Below are 13,607 nucleotides of genomic sequence, written 5' to 3'. Positions count from 1 at the left end.
ATGGTAGTTTTTAATTTTCCTGGCCACTTAATGATATCAGGAACTTAATTTATTTCACAAGAAGGAAATTGAAGTAAAATAAAATTTATTATATAGAATATTTTTTCAACTTAGGATGGTCCAATCTGCTATTTTGACACCTTTATTATCATAGTAATATGAGAATGTGTTCTTTAATAAAAGTATTTGTTTATTTGTTTTTCTTTTTGCTCCCAAGGAATCTTTCATATTGGGAAAGTTATTGTGACCTGATTAATGGTACAGGTAAGAGCATTTGTTTTGTAGTGATAACTGCACTGAATTCATCCCTTATCTTTCACAAATCCCTATTGTCATATAAATAGTGCCCTAAAATTGAGAGTATGTTTTTACAATTTATATCTTACAGCATAAGATAGAATCTATTCTTGTGCAGGCCAAATCAGTTGCTTCATGGTGATAGAATTTCTGAAGATTTGTTTTAACTGCATTTCTATGGAAATGTTTACTTTGTAACACTTTACTTAATGACCATTCTACAATGGAAGAAAAGGGTTTAAAATCTTGGGGAAGTAGTTACTAGTCAAGTCTTTTAAAATATTATATACGGGACTACAAAAAAATTGAACATGACTGCTTTGAATACTGACAGCTAAGGTTCCTGAGCAATGAGCTAGTAATAGTCCCTGAATATTGTCTGGTATGCTGCCAAACTCAAAATTTAAAAAAGGGTACATTATCAGGTTATAGAGATAACTAAACAATATGAGCTCATGCTTTGAAAGTAGGAAATACAAATCTGATACCTAGCTTCATATAATCCCCCCAAAACTATCAAAACCAACTTCTGGGTCTGTACCAAGAGTTTCCCTTAACCACTGTTGTGCTTAGCCCCAAAACTGAAATAAACAAAAAATACTGTACAGATCATTTAATAACAAAATTATTCTTATAAAATCAAGATAATTTTAAAATGCAAGTCAGATTTCAATGTGATGGTTCAGAATAGAAATAGAATTCATGAAATTGCAAGGAAAAGAACACATCTATTTTGAATAAAAAAAAGTGATCAGAACAAGAAAGTAAAGAACATCTTTTGTAAACCACACCAAAAGAGTTCCCTAAGTTAAATATCCACTAATAATTAAGAAAGAGTGCTGTGGCCAGAGAGATAGCATGGAGGTAAGGTATTTGCCTTACATGCAGAAGGTCATTGGTTCAAATCCCGAAATCCCATATGGTCCCCCGAGCCTGCCAGGAGCAATTTCTGAGTGTAGAGCCAGGAGTAACCCCTGAGCGCTGCTGGGTGTGACCCTAAAAGCAAAAAAAAAAAGGAAAAGAAAAGAAAAGAAAAGAAAAGAAAGAAAGAAAGAAAGAAAGAAAGAAAGAAAGAAAGAAAGAAAGAAAGAAAGAAAGAAAGAAAGAAAGAAAGAAAGAAAGAAAGAAAGAAAGAAAGAAAGAAAGAAAGAAAGAAAGAAAGAAAGAAAGAAAGAAAGAAAGAAAGAGAAAGAAAGAAAGAAGGAAAGAAGGAAGGAAGGAAGGAAGGAAGGAAGGAAGGAAGAAAGGAAGAAAGGAAGAAAGAAAGAAAGGAAGAAAGAAAGAAAGAAAGAAAGAAAGAAAGAAAGAAAGAAAGAAAGAAAGAAAGAAAGAAAGAAAGAAAGAAAGAAAGAAAGAAAGAAAGAAAGAAAGAAAGAAAGAAAGAAAGAAAGAAAGAAAGAAAGAAAGAAAGAAAGAAAGAAAGAAAGAAGAAAGAAAGAAAAAGTGCTATAGATTTAGATTTGAATGTGGATAAATCTAATTTATTTATTTACTTATTCATTTATTTATTTATTTTGGGTTTTGGGCCACACCAGGTGATGCTCAGGGGTTACTCGTGCTATGCACTCAGAAATTGCTCCTGGGGCAGGGCGGTGGCGCTGGAGGTAAGGTTCCTGCCCTTGCCTGCGCTAGCCTAGGACAGACCGCGGTTCGATCCCCTGGCGTCCCATATGGTCCCCCAAGAAGCCAGGAGCAACTTCTGAGCTCATATCCAGGAGTAACCCCTGAGCGTCACAGGGTGTGGCCCAAAAACCAAAAAAAAAAAAAAAAAAAAAAGAAATTGCTCCTGGCTTGGGGGACCATATGGGACGCCTGGGAACAAACTGAGGTCCACCCTAGATTAGTGCGTGCAAGATAAACACCCTACTGCTTGTGCCACTACTCTGGCTTCCATCTTATTTTTCTTAAAAATACTACTCTAGCTCCTGTCTTATTTTCCTTAACGTATTTAGATTTTCAGGGTGTGTCCCCCCAAAAAAAATTTTTTAGGTTTTATAAAACAATGAAAATCAAATATCACAACTTACTCAAAATCAAGATGAGTTTCAACTTCTAAGAGGCAGATGTTCACAGCTCACTGTAACTGTACAGTTTACTGCTTACTGTAAACAATATTTAAAGTTGTACACTAGCCTATATTAAATTGACATATAAAATTTCCATGTAAAGCTGTGCTGAAGATCAGCAGTAAAAGGAAACATGGAGTGTATTTTTCCAAAAGTGCTGAGTTTTGCCTATTTATTTAATTTTGTTATAGAATTGAGCAAGAAGTACTGAATTTTCTTGTGACTTAGGATCATGGGGGTTGGTGGAAAATTTTCTTCCTAAGTAAAGCTTTTCAGAAAATAAGTTATCGGGTGTTCCAATAGTATTGGCACAAGTGATTGTATAAAAGTATTATTCCACTTCTTAACAAAGAGAAATGTACTTTAATGTTTCTATTTGGTGACTAGCATTTTATGGGTTTAAGTGAAAAATGGCACATTACAAATTATCTCTAAAGCTAAGAAGTAGATATATTTTACAAGAGGAAACATGGGATTATTTGATAATAATTAATGAAAATTCATAAGCATCAGGCATGAAATTGAAAATACCTAAGAGGATAATAGAATTTTAAAAATAAATAAATATTAGAGATATATTGGATAGAACAGGGATCTCTGATGTGATTCTGCTTGGAAAAATTCTTGGTTATAGCACTGGGGAAACAGAAAAGACTGGAATGTTTTCATCCTGAGTTAGACGTATTACTTTTACCTTCATTAATACATTAAAACATAAAAATATTGATAGATATATATATTTTAATGGTGGAATATTTATAAAGCCCTGCTAATATCATCCTGAAGTCACTGCCCTTGTGCTACTGGCAGGTCTTTAATAGTAGTGTGATCATGATTTTCTGTATGCGTTTCAATTATGTACTTTACATCTATTTTCACTGGCTTGATTTTTAAACAGACGCAGCCTCGTTTCCACCTTTTGTTGAAGAGAGCCGAGTATTGCAATTTTTTTCTTCTGATATATGCAGGTAAGACAAAAGATGGGTATACACTCATGTTATTTAAAAATATGTTAATGTATTTTTTAGATTTATAACAAATAAGTACAATATGGACTTACAGTGCTTGTTAACTAAAAGTTTGAAGATTGTAAGAAAAGGTTTAAATGATGTAAAGCTCCATTTTTCTGTGATTTCTAAGCAAAAGCTTTTCCTTTAATTTTACTTAACTAACTGCGGACTTAATAACAATCAACTACAGAATAGCATGACCAATCTTTCTAAAGATGTTTAGAAAAGGCGATGCAGCTGTCAGATAACTATATAAATTAGTGTGCTCTGCTGCCACAGTGGCATTATTGTAAGTTAATAGAATCTAAATATATTACACAAGCTTCAACGTCATGGACCTGACTCTGATCCTCTTCTGAAAGACTTGTGGTTGCAGCCAAGTATTCAGTATTTCTGGGTCATCTACTATAAATATTAAAAAGAGGTGTTCTTTCAGAGATTGAACAAGAGTATAGTGAGTAGGACACTTGACTCGTATACAGCTGACACTGGCTCAATTTCCAGAACCTTTTATTGTCCCCTGAGCCCTCCGGTAGTGAGAATTAGGCACAGAACTTGAATAAGCCCTGTGTATTGTTGGATATGGCCCAAACAAAACAAAACAAAACAATGAAAAGAGGTGATATTTCTTCATAGAGGGATATTTTGAAAATAAAATAATGTATTGAACCTCGGGACTTTTCTAGGCTATGGTGGATACAGTTAATTGGAGGAATGCTGTTTATATATGTATATGCGTACACATTAGAACACACACATGTGTAAATCTCAGTTTATGCAAGCTACCAAGTCAATGAAGTGAACCAATCAGAATTGTTTTTTGATAAACAGAAACTATTTTTATCTAAATTGAACAGAAACAAAGCACTTGAGAGATCTAGATATTCAAATTATAGAAAAAATAGGGATACGTGTTTTGAGCATAAACAATCTGTGGTAACAAAAACATTGCTTTGTGAAATTTTTGAGAAAAAATTTTTTTCTTACTTTTTGAGTTTTGAAGTGGCTTAAAATTTCACAAAATATCTTTAATAGAATTAAAGATGGGGCCGGATTCGTAGCACAGTAGCACAGTAGTAGAGTGTTTGCCTTGCACATAACTGATCCAGGATGGACAGGGTTCAATCCCCTGTATTCCATAATGGTCCCCTGAGCTAGAAGCGATTTCTGAGCACAGCCAGGCATAACCTCTGAGTGTCGCTGGGGGTCACACCCCCAAAATACAAACAAAAGAAAAAAATTTAAAGATAAAATTAAATTTCTAATAAAAAATATACTGTTTAGTATCAGTGATATATCTTAATATGATAGAGCACTTCACTTGTCTTACAGATGTAAAGCCCTGAGTTCAATATTTGGTACCTGAATCAAAAAGAAGTATTAATATTTCCCATATCAATGCAAGAATGTAAATCTGAAAATAAAAAGGAAAATATATCTAATATAATTTATGTACTAAGAATGAAACTTTCTTGTTATTAGGTCAATCTATGCTGTATTTGGAGGCAAGATTGATCTGAAAGGAATTCCTGTATTCAGATTTGTTCTTCCCTCCAAGGCCTTTGCATCTCCAGTTGAAAATCCAGATAACATTTGCTTCTGCACAGAAAAAATTTTCTCGAATAACTGTACAAATTCTGGTGTCCTAGACATTAGCAAATGCAAAGAAGGTGAGTAAACATTCTCAATATAATAGCAATTGACAAAACTTACAGTGTCATTTGAAAGGTAATCATATCTTTCTGCAAAAAGTAAAACAATAATGACAGAATGCCAGGTGGTGGCAGAAATACTTTGTTTTGATATTTTATTGTTTTGAATTATCCATTGTGTTATAGATTTGAAAATGTGATTACTATTAGATAACTTCAGTGCCAGTTTGTATATTAATTTTGATTTCTTATCCATGTATAAATATTTTAATTGAATTTTTTATTTTATGATATGAGTACTAAATTCACATTAGATATGTGACTTGAAAATTACTTTCCCATCTAAAAGGTATGTTTTTCATGCTTTTAATTTTCTTTTTAATAAGAATTTTATAGGATATTTTATAGGTTTAAAATATCTTTGAAAAAACTTCTTAAAATATATTAAGCAGCTTATAGAACTATTTTTCTACTTATAATAAATATATAATATTTAAAATAAAATATAAAATATTTTCAATATTTTTAAAACAGAAATTGGCATGCAAAGTTGGAGTTTGTCTTACTTTGATCACTTTTTAATTGCCATAATAGATGCAGATAAAGAAAGAAAAAAAACTCTTATAGAAATTCTTTCATACTCTCAAACCATATTATATGACAAAAACATTTATGGCTGAAACTTTATGTCTAGGAGTTAAACTTTACATAACTAACATTATTAATAACTATGAATAAATGGCATGAATCAACTGATTAGTAGGATATGTCAGAATTATATTTTGTACAATAGTGATCAGATATTATATATTCTTTCTAATTTTCAACTCCAGTTTTCAGGAACAACTTTTATTTTAATATCTTTATTTAAGCACCATGATTACAAACATGTTTAGAATTGGGTTTCAGTCATAAAAAAAAAAAAAAAACTTCACCAGTGCAACATTGCAGCATTCCAACCACCAATGCCCCCATTTCTCTCCTCCCCCTCATCCCCTCCCTGTTCTACTTCTCTCACTTATTAACATTGTCAGGGTAGTTAGTGTAATTATATAACTTCACTCACCGCTCTTTGTGGTGAGCTTCATATCCTGAGCCAATCCTTCTAGCCCTCAACTCTATTGTCTCTGGACATTATTATAATGTCTTTTATTTTTCTTAAAACCCACAGATGAGTGAGATTACTTCACTCAGCATAATAGTTTTCATGTCCATCCATGTATTAGAAAAGTTCATGACTTCATCTCTCCTGACAGCTGCATAATATTCCACTGTGTACATGTACCACAGTTTCTTTTAAAATTCACCTGTTCAAGGGCATGTTGGTTGTTTCCAGATTCTGGCTATTATAAATTGCATTGCAATTAATATAATGTGAGGATGAAATTTTTGTATTGTATTTTTGTGTTCCTAGTGTCTATCTCTAGATGGTATAACTGGATCATATGGGATCTCAATTTCCAGTTTTTTTGAGGAATTTCCAGATTGTTTTCTTTATGGGCTGTTCTAGACAGCATTCCCACCAGCAGTAATGAGAGTTCCCTTCTCCCCACATCTGTCCAGCACCAATTGTTCTTGTTCTTTGTGATGTGTGCCAATATCTGTGATAAGATGATACCTCATTGTTGTTTTGATTTGCCTCATTGTTGTTTTGATTTGCATTTCCCTGATGAGTAGTGATGTGGAACATTTTCTCATTTGCCTTTTTTTTTTTTTTTGGTTTTTCGGGCCACACACATTTAATGCTCAGGGGTTACTCCTGGCTAAGGCTCAGAAATTGCCCCTGGCTTGGAGGGACCATATGGGACGCCGGGGGATCGAACCACGGTCCTGATCCTTGGCTAGCGCTTGCAAGGCAGACACCTTACCTCTAGCGCCACCTCGCCGGCCCCTCTCATTTGCCTTTTTTGCCATTTGTATTTCTGCTTTGAGAAAGTATTTATTCATTTCTTCTCACCATTTTTTGATGGAGTTTGATGTTTTTTTTTTCTTAAGTTCTGTTAGTACCTTGTATATCTTAGATATTAGTCCCTTAACTTATGGGTATTGGGTGTATAGTTTCTCCCATTCTGTGGGTGGCTTTTATTTTCTCATCACTATTTCCTTTGAGGTGCAGAAGCTTCTCAGCTTAATATAGTTTCTTTGGTTTAACTCTGCTTCCACTTTTTGGGAGATGCTGTTTCCTCTTTGAGGATGCTTTTAGTCACAATGTCATGGAGTGTCTTACCTAAGTGTTAATAACAATTTTATTTTTATTTAATTTAAATATTTTATTTTCATGGAAATATTTTATGAATGGTATATGTAAAGAAGACATTTATTCAAAATTATTTGGTGACATTTATTTTCAGGAAAGCCCGTGTATATTTCACTTCCGCATTTTCTGTATGCAAGTTCTGATGTTTCATCAAGCATTGAAGGTTTACATCCTGTAGAAGAAGAACATAGAACATACATAGATGTTGAACCTGTAAGCAAGTATATTATTGATATAATTTATTATTAATGTGTCTAAATATTTATGTGAAATACTCTATCAATGACATTCACAGTATAACAAAGGTAGTAGTTTTATTTACTGAGTATTACATTGATTTCCTATTAATTTCATGTTAAATATCTATATTATTCCAATTCAAACTGTCATTATAAAATTTTATACCATCTTTAATAATTCATAGTTCATAAATAGCAATAGTAATTAGTTTCCATTTTAATTAGCTTGAAATACTTTGAGGTCTGACATAAGTGTTTTTATTATTTTTAACTTTTTCAAAAGTTGAATGTCAAAATTTAATATTATGTTTCAGTTTAAATAAAGAGCTATTGGTATTACAACTAAACTGATGGCATATGAATTATCACTAAGACAAATATTGTGTTCAGGCCAAATAATCAACGATGGCATCTATCTATATCCACACATATGTATAGACCTTAGTAGGATCACCTTAATTTTAGTGCAAATATAAGTTTTGAATATTTTTAAAACATTTTATAATGGTAATTTTGTTTATTTCTTTTTAGATAACTGGATTCACCTTACAGTTTGCAAAACGACTGCAGGTCAACTTACTAGTTAAACCAGCAAAAAAAATTGAGTGAGTCTATTGAACAAGATTATTGGTATATGATTTTTAGTATATCCTCATAAGAACAAGACAATAAAAGTGGAAAGTATAACATTTGAAATTTTTGGCTTAGTATCATTAAGTGAATACTATTAAATACTTAATTATAAGTTTTATAGAGATTCTACTATTATAACTCATGCTGATTGATGTTATTTACAATATTTAGTAATATTTTTGAATGTTTGATAGCAATTTATTTTCTAGTTGTCCAAGTAATTCTGTGCAGTAGTTTCTAAAATTGATGGTTTACTCCCCCTAGAAAAATTTATTAAAATAGAAAATGTGCTTAGAAAAAATAAATACAACTAGAAATGTTTTAGAAAGGTTTCGTAAGTGAAAAATATCTGAGAGTTACATATAACTTAAAGTAATCATTAGAAAAAACAAATATTAAGAAACTTAACTAAATTTTAAGACTAATTTTTGCAGTTATTATTTTAGTTATTATTGAACTTTCTTTGATATTAGTAAATAGTATGTACATTTAAAATAATTTTCTGTATGTTACAGTGCTCTAAAACATCTGAAGCATCACTATTATGTGCCAATTATTTGGCTTAATGAGGTAAATATTTCTTCTATCATTAACTGCAGTAACCTCTTTATACTAATTAGTTTGGTTTTACAATTGAATATGTAGATGGATAATTTTAATTTGCATGCTTTGAATATCCAGAGATACTTTTATATTATTAGTTTTAATATTTAAGAAAACCAAGCACTATAATAATCACAAATTTATATTACTTTTCTTTTTTGTTTTTCTTTAAAAGACAAAACGAAGGTTGAAGAAATTACCATTAATAGGGCATTTGCCTTGCACATGGCTGACATGGTTTCAATCCCTGACACTCCAAGTACCACTCAGAGTGAATAGATAGGATTAGCACCTGAGTATTGCTAGGAGTGACCCCAACATTTAAAAAAAATTAAAGGTGACAAGACAGTTGATGTCATTTTAGATTACTTTCAGAATGTATCCTTCATACATTTGCATTTGTCAGGTATGCATGATCATAGCCATAAATAATTCAAGAATAAATAACAAGAATATACCACTGAATGTTATAGCAGTAAAACAAACTAGACCAATTTCAAATCTCAGGTTAAAATAGATTGGGCATAAGCATATTATCCTATTTCCTAGCTAAATATTTTATTAACAATAGGTAAAACAAACTTGGGAAATACAATCATCGTACTCATAGGGAGTGAAACTATCAGTCCTTGTCATTTCCACACATTGGGAAATATTCTTTCAGAAACTGTGAAATTTTTACAGAAAGATTGTTCTGAAGATCAAGTGATACTTAGAATTTTGGAAAATAATATAATATCTTAAATAGAATGAAACTATTTCACTTTTTAAATATTTTGTCTTTGTATTTACTCTTACTTTTCAACATGCAAAAGGATTCTACTGGCTTGTAATTAACATAGATAATTTACAGAAATAACTCATACCCAGATACTGAAGGAATAAGAGATACAAATGGAAAGATTTTGAGTGTTTTTGCTTTACTGATGTACCTAAAAATGTCTTTCTAAATAATTTTAACATTTACCTTAATTACAGACTGGTACCATTGGTGATGAGAAGGCAGAAATGTTCAGAAGTAAAGTGACTGGAAAAATAAAACTCCTTGGTCTGGTAGAAATGGTATTACTCAGTATTGGTGTGATAATGTTTGTTGCATTTATGATTTCATATTGTGCATGCAGATCAAAGAAAATAAAATAAGTAAGTATATTTGAAATATTATTTATGTAATAATAGTTTGTATATTATTTTTTAAGTTTCTCAAAAGGGACTTACAAATTATATTCATTATTTCTCTTTATGTATAGTCAGCTCTCATGTCCAATTTTGAGACTTATAATTTAAAATTAAAGGCATAGACTAATTAAAAAATGCCAAGGTCAAGCATCTCACTCAATAACATCTTTAATTCTAAAATGGATGGGATATAAAATGATATTGTTACCTCTGAAATTAATTTAAATATAGCCCTCTCCAAAATTCTGACTTTAAATTAATTTTCTGCTACTTAGAGAAAAAAACCTGTAATTTACTATATCTCAGACTGAAAAAAGTTATGTAAACTTGGTAGTGGATACTTTGAAAAAACATTTATGAGGGAAAAAAATGGAAGAAGAAATTAAATAAATTAAAAGATAAAACTAAACTCGTAGTAAGATAAAATATATCTTTAAATACTAACACAGAGGTAATATTAAGTGTAAAGTTAAACGTGAGGGCTACAGGGTTTGTGTACAACTGACATTAATGTGATTTCTGAGACATGTGCTCCCGTGAGCACTGCAAATAATCTCCCCAGTATAGAGCTAGAAGTAGCATCTTAGTCCCAACAGGGATAGTCCAACCACCCCAATTTGAATTTGAAATGAATATCAGCTACAGATATAAAACCAGGATCAGTTTGTCTAACCATGTTGCCATTCATTTAGTGAACAAAAACATGTTGGCACCCTTGATGTTTAATGTGGAAACCCTGTTGATTACAATTCATAGCTTAATTTTGAATGCAAAAAGTGACTGGAATTAAACAATGAGAGACACTTGAAATGTCATTTATTTTATGAGACTGTTTTGGCTATATTACAAGGTTAAAATTTTTCTTTGAATACAATGTTAAAATAGCAGAAACCAGTATTCATTAGAGTAAAGCCAATTCATTTAGAGTTTTGGGAGATAAACAGGGGATCATGGGCAAGAGGTAGTTTAAAGGATCTTATTTGGGATTTTTAGTTTCCAACTAGTTTCACTTATAAACAATGATAAATATTTAAACTTTTGTTTTTCTTCCGTTCCTGAATAAACCTGGGTGGCACTGTTGTTGTCTGTGGGTGGATAATTTTCCATTTCCGTTATAATTTCCATTAATTCATCTAGCCCATTGACCATAGATTGTTTTATATAGACATTATGGAGGTTGCTATAAGTAATATTTATTGAGATTTTACTATTTCACATATTAAATTATGTTCGATTTATGCATCTCTTATCACATCTATTCCCTAATATAATTTCAGTAAATATTTTGCAGAGAAAGCATGAACCAGTATAACTATTAGAAAGTATAATTTGAGGATCAATACTTGTTTTCTGTGGGACAGAATTTGTTTCTGGAAGAAACCCAAACTTTTTTTCTTGAGCATTTGTTCACTGAAAAAAAAAATTAAGGGACTAGGAAAATAGTACAGCAGGTAGTATACTAGCCTTGCACATGGCCATTAAATCCTAGCCCCTTATATGATTAAATATAGATTAAACCCTAGATTAAATCCTAGCCCCTTATATGATCCCTTGAGATATGTTCTTTGAGCATAGATCCCGGAATAAGTCCTGAGCATCCTCTGCTGTGTCAACAACAACAACAACAACAACAACAACCAGTAAACCAAATAATTCTGCTTAAAATATTTTAATAGAATATACAGAAAATGATAATACCTGAATATTATAGTTAAGCAAACATTGCATCACCTTCAAAATTTGTTTTTTTCCAATAATAAATAGTGATGATTCCTATTAATATAACAAATTATAAAAATATAAAAAACAATCATAAACATAATATAAAACATTTAATATATAAATCATATAAATAATTTAATAAAGTAATATAAATTAAATAAATAATAAATTAAATATATATTTATATTGCATATAAGTTAAATTAATCAATAAATTAATGAGTTATATATAAATATATACATAAATGTATAAATTATATATAATATAAAAATAAATAAATATAGAAAATAATTATAGAAATGATAAATTTCATATTTAAAAATTATAAAAATATTTTAAAAATGATATATACATATCAAAGAAAATTATTGATAAAGAAATTACAGCAAAAGAACTGATCAAAGTGGAAAAGTATGTTTTTCTAAAGATAACACAGTATCTATATTTTTCTATAAATATTTTTAAATTTAAATTATAAACTTTTTCCCTTTTTAAACCTTGCTTGTTTTTCTAAAATCCAAGTATGGCTTGGTATAATAGGTTAAGTATTAAAAGCTTTTCAGATTATCTTTCTCAATATGGATACTAGTTTTGCTTATGCATTTTATTTATAAGAACAAAATTAGTGGTATTTAGTAAACTTTTTTATAGACAGAAAAATGTCTAAATATAAAAATCCTGATTAATTTGAAAATATTTAGAAAGGCAAATACTTCCTTAAGCATACCTAAGTTTCAATATTATAAGAAGGATATTTTGGGAGCATATTTAAATAATTGAAAAATACTAAAATGAATCTGCAAAGGTAATTAAGTATAAAGCAATAAATCTGAGGTGTGGTTTTATACTGTAGATTGCAAGCAGAATAATCAATAATCATGTCCTATAATATATATATATATATATGTACATGTTATTTGAATAGAAGATGGTTTTAAGGGATAAAATTTTTGAGCATATTTTACAGAGGAAAATTTTTAGGTACCATTTCTTATCTGGCTATGTGCAATTCTTGAAACTTGTGAAACTGGTATTCATGTACCTTTCTTGACTAGAAACTCAATTACATACCGATTATGTATCTAAGAAAAAAATCTCTGCCACCTGAGAATTAGGGATAAAAAAACAATATAGTAGTAATTACAGTGCATAGAATTTAAAACTTCTTTTGTTTCTCTTTGCTTTATTATAAGTAATAATATTTCTTCCTTCTAGGAAGAAAATGAATCAACATTTCTGTACAATTACATCAAGAATTTTGCTACTATCAACCTTTAAAAGGAAACTTTCATATGCTTTATTTTCTGAAACATGATCTTTTAGTTGAAAAAATATGGCACTGTTTTTGTACTATCTTGCAGCAGCTCGTTTCTAAAAGATTGTTGATATGCCATTAAAAGCTATATTTTAAACAAAAGAAATTTCCTTCTAAAATGCATTACCTACACAGTTGAATTGATTTTTGTTTCTACAGACCTGCTCAAGTATGAAGCAGTTATGATCATGTGATATTGAGTCACTAATGCGTTTCATAGTGATAAATTCTGGACCCAGAACTTTTGTCTTTCTCATCAAGGGAAAAGCACATCCAGCATTGGTAGTGCCCCTATTTAGTTGGAACACAAAGACCCCAGGACTTTACATCACATTTCATCAGCACCAACTATTTCTGAAAAACTTTTAATAATGAAAACAAATGACTAACTATGAGCCATTTCTTGATAGTATTTACATTTCTTTCTCTATGAAATCCTTTGGACAGCAAGAGCAGGCATTATAACCAATTACTTTATGAAAATATGGACTTATGTTTTTGTCATATTTTTGTCACTGTGTATACAAATGATATATTTAACATATTTGGACTCTTCTTGTTTAAATAATTTACCATTAATCGCATTCTACTACTCTTTCGGGATTCTAAGTAAATTTTAATCTTTCTACGCAAT

At 30.5% G+C, this 13,607-nt stretch overlaps 1 protein-coding gene across 1 annotated transcript in view; it reads left to right on the top strand.

The window, feature by feature from the left end:
* LOC126022453 (platelet glycoprotein 4) overlaps positions 1 to 13,372 on the top strand; it is a 60,511-nt gene extending 47,139 nt beyond the window's left edge. Inside the window, exons 8-15 of the mRNA XM_049783352.1 lie at positions 218 to 264; positions 3,262 to 3,331; positions 4,856 to 5,043; positions 7,377 to 7,495; positions 8,053 to 8,126; positions 8,670 to 8,724; positions 9,736 to 9,900; positions 12,874 to 13,372. Of these exons, the coding sequence (XP_049639309.1) occupies positions 218 to 264; positions 3,262 to 3,331; positions 4,856 to 5,043; positions 7,377 to 7,495; positions 8,053 to 8,126; positions 8,670 to 8,724; positions 9,736 to 9,900 (718 nt within the window). The 3' untranslated portion in view covers positions 12,874 to 13,372. The remainder of the gene's footprint in view (positions 1 to 217; positions 265 to 3,261; positions 3,332 to 4,855; positions 5,044 to 7,376; positions 7,496 to 8,052; positions 8,127 to 8,669; positions 8,725 to 9,735; positions 9,901 to 12,873) is intronic.
* Positions 13,373 to 13,607: the final 235 nt, after the last annotated feature.

This window comes from Suncus etruscus, chromosome 1 (assembly GCF_024139225.1).
Source record: "Suncus etruscus isolate mSunEtr1 chromosome 1, mSunEtr1.pri.cur, whole genome shotgun sequence".
NCBI classification, from domain to species: Eukaryota; Metazoa; Chordata; class Mammalia; order Eulipotyphla; family Soricidae; genus Suncus; species Suncus etruscus.
This window is presented reverse-complemented; position numbering and strand designations above follow the sequence as displayed.